This window comes from Rhinoderma darwinii, chromosome 2, assembly GCF_050947455.1.
Source record: "Rhinoderma darwinii isolate aRhiDar2 chromosome 2, aRhiDar2.hap1, whole genome shotgun sequence".
Taxonomy (NCBI): Eukaryota; Metazoa; Chordata; class Amphibia; order Anura; family Rhinodermatidae; genus Rhinoderma; species Rhinoderma darwinii.
This window is the reverse complement of record NC_134688.1, coordinates 93,577,553-93,591,866: the sequence shown is the minus strand read 5'-3', so window position 1 is coordinate 93,591,866 and position 14,314 is coordinate 93,577,553. Positions and strand designations below refer to the sequence as shown.

Genomic DNA, 14,314 nt, shown 5'->3' with positions numbered 1-14,314 from the left:
GGAATGGGCTACAAAACCATAAGTAAGACGCTGGGTGAGAAGGAGACAACTGTTGGTGCAATAGTAAGAAAATGGAAGACGTACAAAATGACTGTCAATCGACATCGATCTGGGGCTCCATGCAAAATCTCACCTCGTGGGGTATCCTTGATCCTGAGGAAGGTGAGAGCTCAGCCGAAAACTACACGAAAACTATAATTAAATATATATAATTTTGACTATGCCTAAAAATTCTAGACTGTTCATGTCTTTGACAGTGGGCAAACTTACAAAATCAGCAAGGGCAATGAAGTTAGTGGGAGGGGATTTCAACTCAGTACAATGTGTGGCTGAAGATAGGAAGAGAAGTAGTCAGACATCGGCATTAGGCACAGATGGTATTCTAGAGAAGTTTGCGCAAATTACACAAGTAACGGATGGGTGGAGATATAGTCATCCAGATGATAGGGAATACACCTATTACTCACCATACCATAAATCCTGGTCTAGGATAGATTACATATATCTGAGTCAACAACTATTACAGTACTTGGATCAAATAGACATCACTGACATGATCATTTCGGACCACGCGCCAGTGAGACTGGTACTGATAGATAAACATCCCAGGGGGGATTTCACGCAGTGGAGATTCCCAACTCATCTGGCGGAGGAGGAAGATTTCCAACAGAAGTTAAAAGGATGGTGGATGGAGTATTCGATAGATAATGCAGAACATGTCACTGACCAGGCACTTTATTGGGAAACAGCGAAAGCGGTATTAAGAGGGAGGCTCATATCATATGCAGCGTTTAGGAAAAAACAAACACAGCAGAAATTTAGAGAATGCAGTGACGAGCTTAGAGCTGCATACTCTGCCTTTCTGGCTGACCCTATAACAGGAAAAAAGCTAAAATGGATAGAGGCCAGAAGACATTTTGAGACATGGTTGGAAAACAAAGAAAGGTTTGGGAGATCACTTTATGAAGCCAAGCTTTTTAGGTATGGTAACAAAGCTGGAAAGATGCTAGCAGGGTTATCTAGAGGGTTCCGACCGCAGACACACATCACTAAAATGAAGGATAAGGAAGGCCAGATTCATTCGGACCCTAAGAAAATAAATGCTGTACTAGAGGAATTCTACCAGCAGCTATATACTTCCACAGCGGGACCTGGGGATTTACAAGGAAGCCAGTTTTTGGCTAATCTCCCCATGCCCACACTCACCCAGGAACAATTAGGGGAACTGAATGCATCTATCACGCAGGAAGAACTACAGCAGACGATTAAGACATTGGCAAATGGAAAGGCGCCGGGACCTGATGGTTACCCGGCGGAATTCTACAAAATATTGCAAGACCAGGTAACTCCTCCGTTACTAACATACTTTAATTCATTGTTAATGGGAGAAGGCATTCCTATAGCAGCAAACATGGCGTATATAAAAGTGTTGCCCAAAGAGGGGAAAGATTTGTTACTGCCGGGCTCCTATAGACCAATATCGTTAATTAACCAGGATCTTAAGCTAATCTCGAAAATCATGGCGACCAGACTGGCTCAGATAATGCCATTATTGGTGGGTCCCTCACAAGTGGGATTTATAAAAGGCAGGTCGGCAGTGACAAACATAAGAAAGGTACTGGGAGTCATGGACGGGATAAGGGCCGAGGTAAAGTCACACAACCAGGCAGCGATAGTGTTATTGGATGCTGAAAAAGCATTTGACAATGTTGAGTGGAGGTGGTTAGATATGGTCATGGATAAATTCAATATACAAGGAGCATTCAGAGTATATTTGAAAACGCTATACAATAATCCAACAGCAGCAGTTTGCACTCCGGGCATTAGATCAAAAATGTTTAAGTTGTCAAAAGGCACACGGCAGGGGTGTCCCTTGTCACCACTTTTATTTGACCTTGCTTTGGAGCCTCTGATACGGGTTCTGGAGCGAGGGCAGATATACTCAGGGATCCAAGTAGGCGAAATGGAAGTTAAGACAGCGGTCTTTGCAGATGACATTCTGTTGTTTCTTTCCCAACCGTCCAGGCACTTGCCTAGAGTATTTGAAGTGATTCAGGAATATGGAAAACATGCGGGACTGAAAATTAACACAAGCAAGTGTGAACTTTTAGGTTTAACACATCATAATCACACAGCAGACGAGAACCTTCAGCGACTGGGAATTAAAATAGCAAAAACACGAATAAAATATCTGGGAATACATATAGGGCGGAGCACAGGAACGCTATACCAACTAAATTACGAACCCATTTTCAGCAAAATAAAAGTGGAACTACAAAGATGGATGGCTTTACCATTGTCCATGTTTGGGAGATGCCATTTGGTCAAAATGATTTCCTTTGCGAGATTACTATATCCACTGCAAACACTGCCTCTGTTGCTAAAACATAAAGATGTAAATGCCTTCAATTCGGCCATAACGAAATTCATATGGATGAATAAGCGCCCTAGAGTGTCATTGCTAAAATTACAGGGATATCATTGGCAAGGGGGGGTGAACATACCACACTTGAGAGGTTATAATATAGCTAGCCTTTTCCGCCATGTCCTGGACTGGATACATAAAACTAGCCACTATTCGAATAGAAACTTGGAGTCGGCTCTGGCGGGAGAATATGATCTCCGGGCTTTGTTACACACTAAGCTAGGACACCTACCTCAAAAGGTCAAGTCCTCAGTCATATTACGTGACACAATAATGTGTTGGAAGGAAGTGAGGAAAAAACAGGGCCTTTCCTTCCAGTTATCTAAGTATTTGCCCCTTTGGAATGATGCCCGGTTTCCGGCGGGGCAGTCTAGCAGTCTATTTAAGGCATGGAAAAACAAAGGGATAGACACAGTAGAACATGTATTGCATGGGACGGAACCAAGGTTAAAGACGCTAACAGAACTGGGGAGTGAATATGGAATTCAGCAAACTCATTTTTTACAATATATGCAAATTAGAGCTTTTTGTACGAAGCTGGTGGGGAATTTAGAAAAAGAAATAATAGACAATCCCTTTGATACACTAGTGGGAGAAGATTCCCATAGGAAGTCCCTGTCGGAATTATACCGGGCAATGAAAGGTATTTATGTAAAACTAGAAAATAAAAATCAATTTCCATATTGGAGACGTATTTTCAAAACCCCAGATATAAATGAACAATTACTGGAGGGATGGCAAACAGTGAGAAAGCATGTGATTAATGAAGTGTGGAGGGAGACACAATTTAGACTGATACATGCAGCCATTTATGCTTTTAATATACCACCCACAGCTGAAAATCCAAATAGGATGCATTCCTGCCCAAAGTGTGCTCAGCCGCACACAGACTTATATCATGGTATCTGGTTGTGTTCGGCTACTCAGGGATATTGGACGGAAGTATTAACATATATCAAGAAGCTATGGGGTAAAACTATTCCATTGAGCCCGACGCTGTTATTATTCCATTCAATAGCGTTAGTGGACACTGCAGAAGAGGGAATATTGCAACGCATACCGCCGTTAGCACACATAATAATACTTATAGCCAAGAGGTGCATCCTGAAAAATTGGTTGGAAACTAACACCCCAAAGATGGAACAATTAGTCCAGCAACTACATGGATATTTACATTCGGACAGGATGGAAGCACTGAGGCACAAAGAGCGGGGGACGGTGAAATTTTTTAGAAAATGGAGGCCATTTTTAGAACAAATGACAGAATCCGATATAGCAAAAACGATGGAAGGTTTTAGACAAACTAAATGGTATCTCATCGAAGATATTAAAGGGACATTAGGGAAACTAAAAACAGCAGAATCAAACAGTCAGATAGGAACACATTGAAAGCAAGACATAAAAGGAGCAAGAGAAGAGACAAATGAGGAATTATTGGTTAGGCTACCATAGTTAATGTGTTAAATGTTTTTGGTTTTGTATGTGTAATCTGTTGCCAAAGCTGCAATAGCTCTATAAATTAGAAAAGTTTGGACTTACCAGCGGAAGAAAGACTATGTACCATAGCTGTACCAGTTTCAGGGTATAAATAATGTGATGTATTGTACATTTCTGCTATAATATTATATTATATGTATGTTAAAGATATATGTAAAACTCAATAAAAAAAAGTTTAAAAAAAAAAAAAAAAATCAGCAAGGGATCAAATACTTATTTCCTTCACTGTATACTGTATGTAAAAAAATCTTCAAGTCATTGGCATCCAGAAATATTAGCCAATTGTTTTTTTTCACCAATTTCAGCCACATTCAGTTTTGAAATAATAACATTCAAAGGGGTTTTCCAACCGTTGGCATAAAACCAAGATATGCTATAATTTCCTGATCAGCGGAGGTCCAACTGCTGGGACCTCCACCAGTTAAGCGGAGCTATATTTCGGGGTTCCCTGCACAGTGAGTAGACGAGCGCCACTGTGCAGGGAAAAAGCCGAAGAGACCCGTTCTTGGGATTGGTGGGAATACTAGTGGCCGGGGCACAAAGCCGATCATAATGTTAAGACATATGCTAGTGTTATGCCATACCCTACTAAGACGGCATACTGTTTAAACTTAAGGATGCATTCAATCTTCTACGTATAATAGTTGGCAGCTGTTTTCCCTAAATCATAAACTAGGATTTGAAAAGAGATTGTGTGTTAGATTTATATATTTTCCATGATAGATACTTATTTAACAGAGAACAAAAAAACAACGAAATACCGAATACTACACAGCACAGAAAAAGGATCTAAAACAATAAAAAGGATTACCTTGAGCATCTCCTCCTGATGTAAGTACAGCAATAGCTTTGCCAACTCCCAGAGTCTGGGCATCGTGGTGTTTAGATCCCTGCAACATTTTCTCATCTGTAAAGCAACACAAATTCCTGCATGAAACCAGTTACCGACAGCCTGACCCCTTCCAAGCAGCCCGCAGAGTGAGGCAGAGCGGGGAGTTCTGCAGGGTTTTGTAAGTCACACTATCCCTCAGAATGACAAGCCAAAATGTCACTACAGGTTACATTCTATGCAGAGTCAGCCAAACATAATCCTTTATTCATACCACTCATCTTGTAAGGGCCAAATAAACTAATAAAATGATGCTGTGCAAGTGGACGTAAATCCAGATACACGAACATGTCAATACACACAGACATGGTTATCGGGTCCTGAATGACAACACTGCAGTCTAAAGTCACTGGCGGTCATTGCTTCTGAAGCTGTCCATGGACATGCGACGATAGCTGGACAAAAGATTTTTCATATAATAATTCACTAGCGCAGGTGTAATCCAACATGTCATAACAATTTCCCCACCGACAGCAGACCTCAGACAAATGTCTACAATTAGGTGGCAGATTCTATTACAAGTGGCTGGTGTGGCCTGAGTGGGATGTCAAATAGCGGACAGCTACATGTGTGGATCGTCCATGCGTGCATGTCTGCTGCCATTTCGAGAGGAGTTAAGCAGATGCCATATCCAATTGGGGAACAAAGGATATGCTATCCTTGTTTTCCTCGGTGGACATTCGTGCTGCTTAATTTCAGCTAAAATGAAACACTAAGCAATTTTTGCAAATAGTTATAATTAGTTTTATCTTGAGGTCGCGTGTTTCCCCAATTTTTATCTGTCGTCTCTATTACGGTTTGTGGATTAGGAGGGGTCAAAGGGAGTGGATTAACACATGACTGCAGGATCAGGCTACACACCAGTTTGTCTGTACTCTGTAACCATGGAGACATGTAGGTCTGACTAAAAACTGGAAACACAAAACAGCATAGGCCTCAATTTTATTTCACCGGACAACCAGCCCGTTTTTGTGGTTACTACTAAAATATAGAGTAGCCTATGTATGTAGTGGGGCCGACGTAACTTTCCTCCAGTCCAAATCAATTTTAATCCCATAAACATAACGATTATCATTTACAGTAGTTTATTAACTTTTATTGTTGCGTCTATGACCGACTTTATACTCAATTCTAAGTAGTCAGTAATCACGTTTTATGTTTAATTTTTGCATTCAACCATTGGGTGTCTGAAGAATGTTTTTGAGTAAAGCTAAAAATCAACGAGTAGTCAAAACATAAATCTTACCAGTCTGTGCGTCACTGTGGCATTCAGTGGTGAAGTCCTGCTCTTCCAGGCTATCTGATAATAAAAGCATAGATAGTCACAATCCAGGTATGTTCTCCTAGAATGTCTAAAAAAAATCCTTTTTTAATGATTTTCAAGCCGGATGCCAATTATGTTACCATTCTACTTATTATGGCATGGATTACAACGGCAAGACTGCTACACTAGAAGCTAGAAATAGACGGCACACTAGAAACAGCAAGAGATGTTATTCAGGAAGGTTCATGGCTGACCGCATCGACAAAGAAACCAGTGCTCAGTAATCTGGTCAGGTACAAGAGAAGAAGCAGCCAAACACAAGACACTTGCTGAATTATCCAACTAATCGCAAAAAAATTTTTTTATCAAAGTCTAGGTCTCCAGCAAATACTTAATATTCTTACATTTCCTTCGGACTTTAACCTGCTTATTAAAGGCATTATCTGGGGACCAAAAATTGCATTGCATTAATATTTTTATGTGAAAAGAAGTCACTTACTAATGTACTTTAATTTAAAATCCGGTACTAAATCGTGCAGTTCAAAACCGGTGAATTGTTCCTGGAAGTCCTATAGCTTTTCTAATATTGATGATGCGCCGAGACGGCCCCACGTGACTGAGGGCTTGCTTCCCGTGCTGTTCGTGTCGGCGTGTTATCAAGCGCATGACCGCAAGGGGCTGTCACATTGCCTATTACAGCTGATGTTAAGCTTGGGGACTCCAGTAATGCTGCCAACATCAGTATCCATATATGGACAGTGACAGTGATGTTGGCAGCAGTGCTGGAGTGCCCAGCGATAGGAAACCCCTGAAGTCACTGACCATATATGGACAGTGACGTCGCGAGCAGTGCTGGAGACCCGAGCAAAGAGCTAGCTGATGCTCTGCTTGGGGACTACAGCAAGAAGTGTGACAGCCCCTTGCAGTCATGCGCTTGATAAAACGCCGACACAAACACAGGAAGTAATCCCTCAGTCACGTGGGGCCGTGTCGGCGCCACATAAATATTAGAAAAGCTACAGGACTTCCAGAAACAATTTGCCGGGTTTGAACTGCAAAATTTAGTACCGAATTTTAAAGTAAGTGACTTGTTTTCACATAAAAATTTTAATGCAATGCCTCTTTATTAAATCGGATGCATACGGACATACAGTAGAGGCCCCATGTACCGCTCTGTACAACACAGATCCATAATATGGTCATGTGCACAAGCCTTTACTTATCTTGTACAGATTTTACGTTGGAATGTTTCTTCTCCGTTAAAGTTGTTGTCCGGTTTCTGCAATTTAATGTTATTTTTTGTATAATTAAATGTTATACAATTTTGCGATAAACTTTCAGTATAAATTCCTCACGGTTTTCAAGATCTTTGCTTGTTGTTTTTGGTAGGAACCTCCATTGTGTACTTCCAGTGGATAAAATTCTGTCCATGATCATGTGATGTAAAGACAGGTGCACGGCTCGTTACAGTATGTGTATCAGAGATGTGTCTTCTAACGATCCCAGCACCTGTGTGTCCGTAATCTGACCAAGGACAGAATTTCATCCACTGGAAGTAAATAATAAATGTTCCTACTAAAAAACAACAAGCAAAGATCTTGAAAACTATGAGAAATTAATACAGAAAGTATATTGGAAAATTGGATGTTTTAAATATACAATAAAATAACAAAAATGAGCTGAAACCGGACAACCCCTTTAATAGTTAACCCCTTCCCAACATTTGACGTATGGGTACGTCATGGAAAGCTAGTGCTTCCCGCATTTTGCCGTATCCATATGCCAAATGCATGGCACCGGCTCAGAAGCTGAGCCGGTGCCATCATCGCCGGATGTCAGCGGTGTGTTACAGCTGACATCCGACTGTAATGGCGGGGACCGAAATTAGCTTCGATCCCCGCCATCATCCCCTTAAATGCAGCGCTCAAACGCGATCGCTGCATTTAAGGTGTTTGCAGCTCATCGGAAACTCCGGAAATGAAATTGCCGGGGTTCCGGTGGCTGCATTGGCAACCGCATGCCTAATACTGGCCTCCTGGTCTGCCTAGCACGGAAGCCGTTCAGGACCCGCCCGGCGGCGGAGCCTGAACGGCTTCCATAACCACCGGCAAGATGGTGCCGGCTCAGGAGTATGCTACAGCTGACATCCACCTGTAACGGCAGGAACCGGAGCTAGATCCGATCCCTGCCATTAACCCCTTCGATGCAGCGATCGAAAGCGATCGCTGCATCTTAGCGGTTGCTAGCAGATCGCCAGCCCTGACATGCAATCAGGGCTGCCGACTGCTGCTATGGTAACAGGAGACACAATGGCCTCCTGCTCTGCCATTACAGAAGCCGATTAGACAGTTGGACCTTCAAGTCCCCTGGGACTTGAAAAAAAGTGTAAAAAAAAGTGAAAACAAAAAAAATTTAAAAACATAATAAAAGTTTAAAGTAATAAAATAAAACACAATCGTCCTGTTCTCTTATCAATTCCTTTATTATTGAAAAAATATTAATAAATTATACGTATTTGGTATCGCCGCGACCGTAACGACCTGAGGTATAAAAAGATTATATTATTTATTGCACGGGGTGAACAGCGTAAAAAAAATCTTAAAAATCTATACCAGAATTTCTGTTTTATGGTCACTTTGCCCTACAAATATTGGAATAAAAAGTGATCAAAAAGTTGCACGTATCCACAGCTCTGTCGACGAAAAAGTTAAAAAGTTACGGTTCTCACAACTTGGCGACAGAAAAAATACATTCTTTTTACAAAAGTAATTTTATTTTGCAAAACGTTGTAAAACATAAAAAAATGCTATAAATTAGGTATTGCCGGAATCGTTCTGACCAGCAGAATAAAGTTAACATGTAATTGATAGCGCATGGTGAACGCTGTAAAAAAAACTAAAAAAACTATGCCAGAATTGCTGTTTTTTGGTCACCTTGCCTCCCAAAAAATAGGATAAAAAGTGATAAAAAAGTCGCATGTACCCCAAAATGGTACCAATAACAACTACAGCTCGTCCTGCAAAAAAACAGCCCTCATACCACTATGTCTATGAAAAAATAAAATTAGTTGAGGCTCCAATAAGTCAGAAAATAAAAAATATGCAGTCGTGCAGGTCCAAGGGGAACATTTCTTCTGTTTCAAGAGGCGATTTATCAAGGAACTAAAATTAGGGAACCAGGAAGGGTAGGGCCCAAATCTATCCGCTGGAAGAGACGGTGCCCGTATTTTACCAGGACAACACTTCCGAGCAAAATTCCCCAAACTGCAAAGGTGCGGAGTGTGGACCAAAAGGGGGATAAGAAAGGACGCCATATATCAGTGCGACACTGGCCTGTGCAGAAAGGATTGCTTCACAGCGTAACACACATCTATGGATCATTTTATTGTTTTTTACCCCATTATTATACGACCCGACTATGCCCCTGATGTACTCTGCCCAGCTTACATGTACCCCCAACATTATAAACGGAAACACCAGCAATACTCAAACAAAACTACTACCAAGCAAAATCCGCCCTCCAAAAGTCAAATGGCGCTCCCTCCCCTCTGAACCCTACAGCGTGTCCAAACAGCAGTTTACTTCCACATATATGGCATTGCCACACCCGGGAGAACCCTTTTAACAATTTTTGGGGTGTGTGTCTCCAGTTGCACATGGTGGGCATGACATATTTGCCAATGAAATGGCATATCTAGGGAAAAATATAAAAATTTTAATTTGCACCATCCGCAGCGCAATCATTTATGGAAAAGACCTGTGGGGTGAAAACAGGGGCGTAGCTAGAGGCTCATGGGCCCCGATGCAAAAATTCTTACTGGGCCCCCCCCCGCAAACTTCTCATGGCCGACGGTCCGCTTTCAGCTGCATCGCTGGGTCTCCTAAGTGACCCAACAATGCAGCACTAGCAGCCGGGGCGTCACTAAGGCTGGGTTCACACACACTATTTACGGACGTAATTCGGGCGTTTTAGCATTGAATTACGTCCGAAAATGCGGCTCAAAAGCGTCGGCAAACATCTGCCCATTCATTTGAATGGGTCTTACGATGTTCTGTGCCGACGGTCATTTTTTTTTACGCCGCTGTCAAAAGGCGGCGCGTAAAAAAGTGCCTGTCACTTCTTCAGACGTAAATGGAGCCGTTTTCCATGGACTCCATGGAAAACCAGCTTCAATTACTTCCGTAATGGACGCAGCAAAAGACGCCTGCACATGCCATTACGGCTGAAATTACGGTGCTGTTTTCTCCTGAAAACAGCACAGTAATTTCAGCCGTAACGGACGCTGCCGTGTGAACATACCCTCAGGGCTTAAAATGTCCGGGAAATAGCCCCAATACATATGTGTCCGCCCCAAAAAAAAGTGTGTATGTGAGACAGCATAGCATATCTATAGCACTACGACCCTATAAACTATGGATAGGATTAGATACAGTGGCTCAGAAGGCAGTATCACACATGATAGGATTAGATACACAGCTCAGCAGACAGTATCACACATGATAGGATTAGATACAGTGACCCAGCAGACAGTATCACACATGATAGGATTAGATACAGTGGCTCAGCAGACAGTACCACACATGATAGGATTAGATACAGTGGCTCAGCAGACAGTACCACACATGATAGGATTAGACACAGTGGCTCAGCAGACAGTATCACACATGATAGGATTAGATACAGTGGCTCAGCAGACAGTACCACACATGATAGGATTAGATACAGTGGCTCAGCAGACAGTATCACACATGATAGGATTAGATACAGTGGCTCAGCAGACAGTATCACACATGATCGGATTAGATATAGGGCCCAGCAGACAGTATCATACATGATTGGATTAGATACACAGCTCAGCAGACTGTATCACACATGATAGGATTAGATACAGGGCCCAGCTCGCTGACATTGCGGCTCCAGCGCTGGACCCAGGATAGGTAAGAATAATAATTTTGCTTCTTTATGTGTTACTGATTATTTTTGTGTGTTTGTGTTTTTTTTACAGGTTCGGTTGTTGGACTTCGGATACGAGGACTTCAATGACGGCGTTTTTTTTATTCTCAATAAAATGGTTAATGAGGGTTGAGTTTTTTTATTTCAATAAAATATTTTTTCCATGTGCTTGTATCTTTTTAAACTTTATTATCACCGCCTTAGTAATGGCCGCTGGCTGGTTGACAATCTCCATCACTAAGGCGAGGCTTAATGTTAGCCGGTGCAGAGGCTACACTAACCCCCATTATTACCCCGGTACCCACCGCCACCAGGGGTACTGGGAGGAGCCGGGTACAAACCAGTACCCGACCATCTGTAGTGACGGGCAGGCACCGGGGTGGCCGCAGTCTGGTAGTATTAGGCTGGGGAAGGCCAAAAACAGTGGCCCTTCCCACCCTGGTAATGCTGCCTGCTGCTGCTGTGTTGTATCTGGCTGGTTATGAAAATTGGGAGGGACCCGACATCGTTCTTTCCAATTATTTTTTTTAAAATGACGTGGGGTACCCCCCATTTTCATAACCAGCCAGATACAATAAAGCAGCAGCAGCCTAGCATTACCAGGATGGGAAGGGCCACTGTTTTTGGCCTTTCCCCTCCTGATAATAGCAGCCTGCGGCCACTCCAGTGGCCGACCATCACTACAGATGGTCAGGTACTGGATCGTACCCGGCTCTTCCCAGCACCCCTGGTGGCGGTGGGTACCGGGGTAATAAAGGGGGTTAGTGTTAGCCTCTGCATCCGCTAACACTAAGCCCCGCCTTAGCAATGGACGCTGTCAATCAGCCGGCGGCAATTACTAAGGCGGTAGTAATATAGTTTAAAAAAAAACACAAAGACATAGAAAAAATATTTTATTGAAATAAAAAAAAAAAAACACACAACCCTCATTAACCATTTTATTAATAAAAAAAAAGCTGTCATCGAAGTAGTCCTGGAATCCGCCGTATTCCAACGACCGAACCTGTAAGAAAACACACAAAAAATGATTAGTAACACATGTGTTAGGGTATGTGCACACACACTAATTACGTCCGTAATTGACGGACGTATTTCGGCCGCAAGTACCGGACCGAACACAGTGCAGGGAGCCGGGCTCCTAGCATCATACTTATGTACGATGCTAGGAGTCCCTGCCTCACTGCCGGACAACTGTCCCGTACTGAAAACATGTTTACAGTATGGGACAGTTGTCCTGCAGCGAGGCAGGGACTCCTAGCGTCGTACATAACTATGATGCTAGGAGCCCGGCTCCCTGCACTGTGTTCGGTCCGGTACTTGCGGCCGAAATACGTCCGTCAATTACGGACGTAATTAGTGTCTGTGCACATACCCTAATGCTTAGATACAGGGCCCATGTGTGATACTGTCTGTGGGACCCTGTATCTAAGCCTACCACAAGGCAGGCTTAGATACAGGGTCCAGCAGACAGTAATCTTATACAGTATAAGATTACTGTGTGCTGGGGCCCTGTATCTAAACCTACAGTGTGGTAGGCTTAGATACAGGGCCCAGCAGACAGGATCACGCATGGGCCATGTATCTAAGCCTACCATGTGATTGGCTTAGATACAGGGCCCAGCAGACAGGATCACACAATCTGTGATCCTGTCTCATGGGCCCCCCTAAGCCTGCTACATCGTAGGCTTAGGGGTTGTGCAGTCCCTAAACATTGATGGCCTATCCACAGGATAGGCCATCAATAGCTGATGTGTCGCCCGGGACCCGCAAATCAGCTGTTTTGAAGGGGCCGCAGCACTCGTACGAGAGCTGCTTCCCCTTCATTTCACTACTCGCTCACACTGTGAATCGCCGACACGGATTCACAGTGTGACCGGAATGAAGTGACAGGAATGAAGGGGAGCAGCTCTCGTACGAGTGCTGCGGCCCCTTCAAAACAGCTGATTGGCGGGTCCCGGGAGTCAGACCCCGCCAGTCAGGGCTAAGCTTACCTTCCTCTTCGGAGTTCTGTAGTCTCGATGCTGTGCGCGGCGGCATAGCGCTGTGACGTCATGCGCTGCGCACAGCGCCTGACGTCAGGACCGCCGCTGCCATCCGGAACCAGGAAGGTAAGTAAAGTATGTTACTATAGTAACAGGGGCCCGCGGCCCGAGTTACTATAGTAACTTTTTATTGATGTGGTGCGGGGGCCCGTGGGCACCCCTGGCTTCGGGGCCCGGTCGCAATTGCGACCGCTGCGACCCCTATAGCTACGCCAGTGGGTGAAAATGCTCACCCCTTAATAAATGCAATGATTTCACATCTGAGCCCTGCAATTGTGAACCAATACTTTGTAAATCGCCAAATTTGGCCTCAATTTTACATGGTACTCTTTCACTCCTGAGCCCTGTCAAATGTCCAGGCAAAAGATTAGGGTCACATGTAGGGTGTTTCTAAAACCGAGAAACACCGCATAATAATTAAAGAGCCGTCTTGTTATGGTGGCACAAGCTGGGCACCACATATTGGCATATCTATGGAAAAAATCTCATTTTTCACTCTGCAACATCGAGTGCACACTAATTTCTACAAAACACCTGTGGGGTTAACATGCTCACTACACCCCTAGGTGAATACCTTGAGGGGTGTAGTCTCCAAAATGGGGTCACTTCTGGTGGGTTTCCACTGTTTTGGCACCGCAAGAGCTCTTCAAACCTGACATGGTGCCTAAAATATATTCTAATAAAAATAAGGCCCCAAAATCCACTAGGTGCTCCTTTGCTTCTGAGGCCGGTGCTTCAGTCCAGTAGCACGCTAGGGCCACATGTGGGATATTTCCCAAAACTGCAGAACCTGGGCAATAAATATTGAGTTGCATTTCTCTGGTAAAACTTTGTGTTACAAAAAAAAAAAAAATCGACTAAAAATTAATTTCTGGAAAAAAAATATGAACTTTGTAAATTTCACCTCTACTTTGCTTTAATTCCTGTGAAACGTCTAAAGGGTTAAGGAATTTTCTAAATGCTGTTTTGAATACATTGAGGGGTGACGTTTTTAAAATGACTTTAAAGTGACTTTTTGGGGATTTCTAATATATAAGGTCCTCAAAGCCACTTCACAAATGAACTGGACCCTTTAACCCCTATCCGCACCAGGACGTAACTGTACGTCGTTGCAGGAAGTTACTTCCCGCACGAGGACGTACAGTTACTGAGTTAATCCCGGTGCACACTGTCGGCGACAGTGTGCACCGGGAACCAGGAGGTCAGCTGTCGCCGACAGCTGACACTCCCCTCTTGCCGGCCAG

At 43.4% G+C, this 14,314-nt stretch overlaps 1 protein-coding gene across 2 annotated transcripts in view; it reads right to left on the bottom strand.

The window, feature by feature from the left end:
* PFKM (phosphofructokinase, muscle) overlaps positions 1-14,314 on the bottom strand; it is a 122,932-nt gene that overhangs the window by 57,661 nt on the left and 50,957 nt on the right. For both annotated transcript variants that reach the window (XM_075851917.1, XM_075851916.1), the window contains exons 2-3: positions 6,058-6,111; positions 4,734-4,829 (exon numbers count right to left, since the gene is read on the bottom strand). In XM_075851917.1, coding sequence (XP_075708032.1) covers positions 4,734-4,829; positions 6,058-6,111 — 150 coding nt within the window. The remainder of the gene's footprint in view (positions 1-4,733; positions 4,830-6,057; positions 6,112-14,314) is intronic.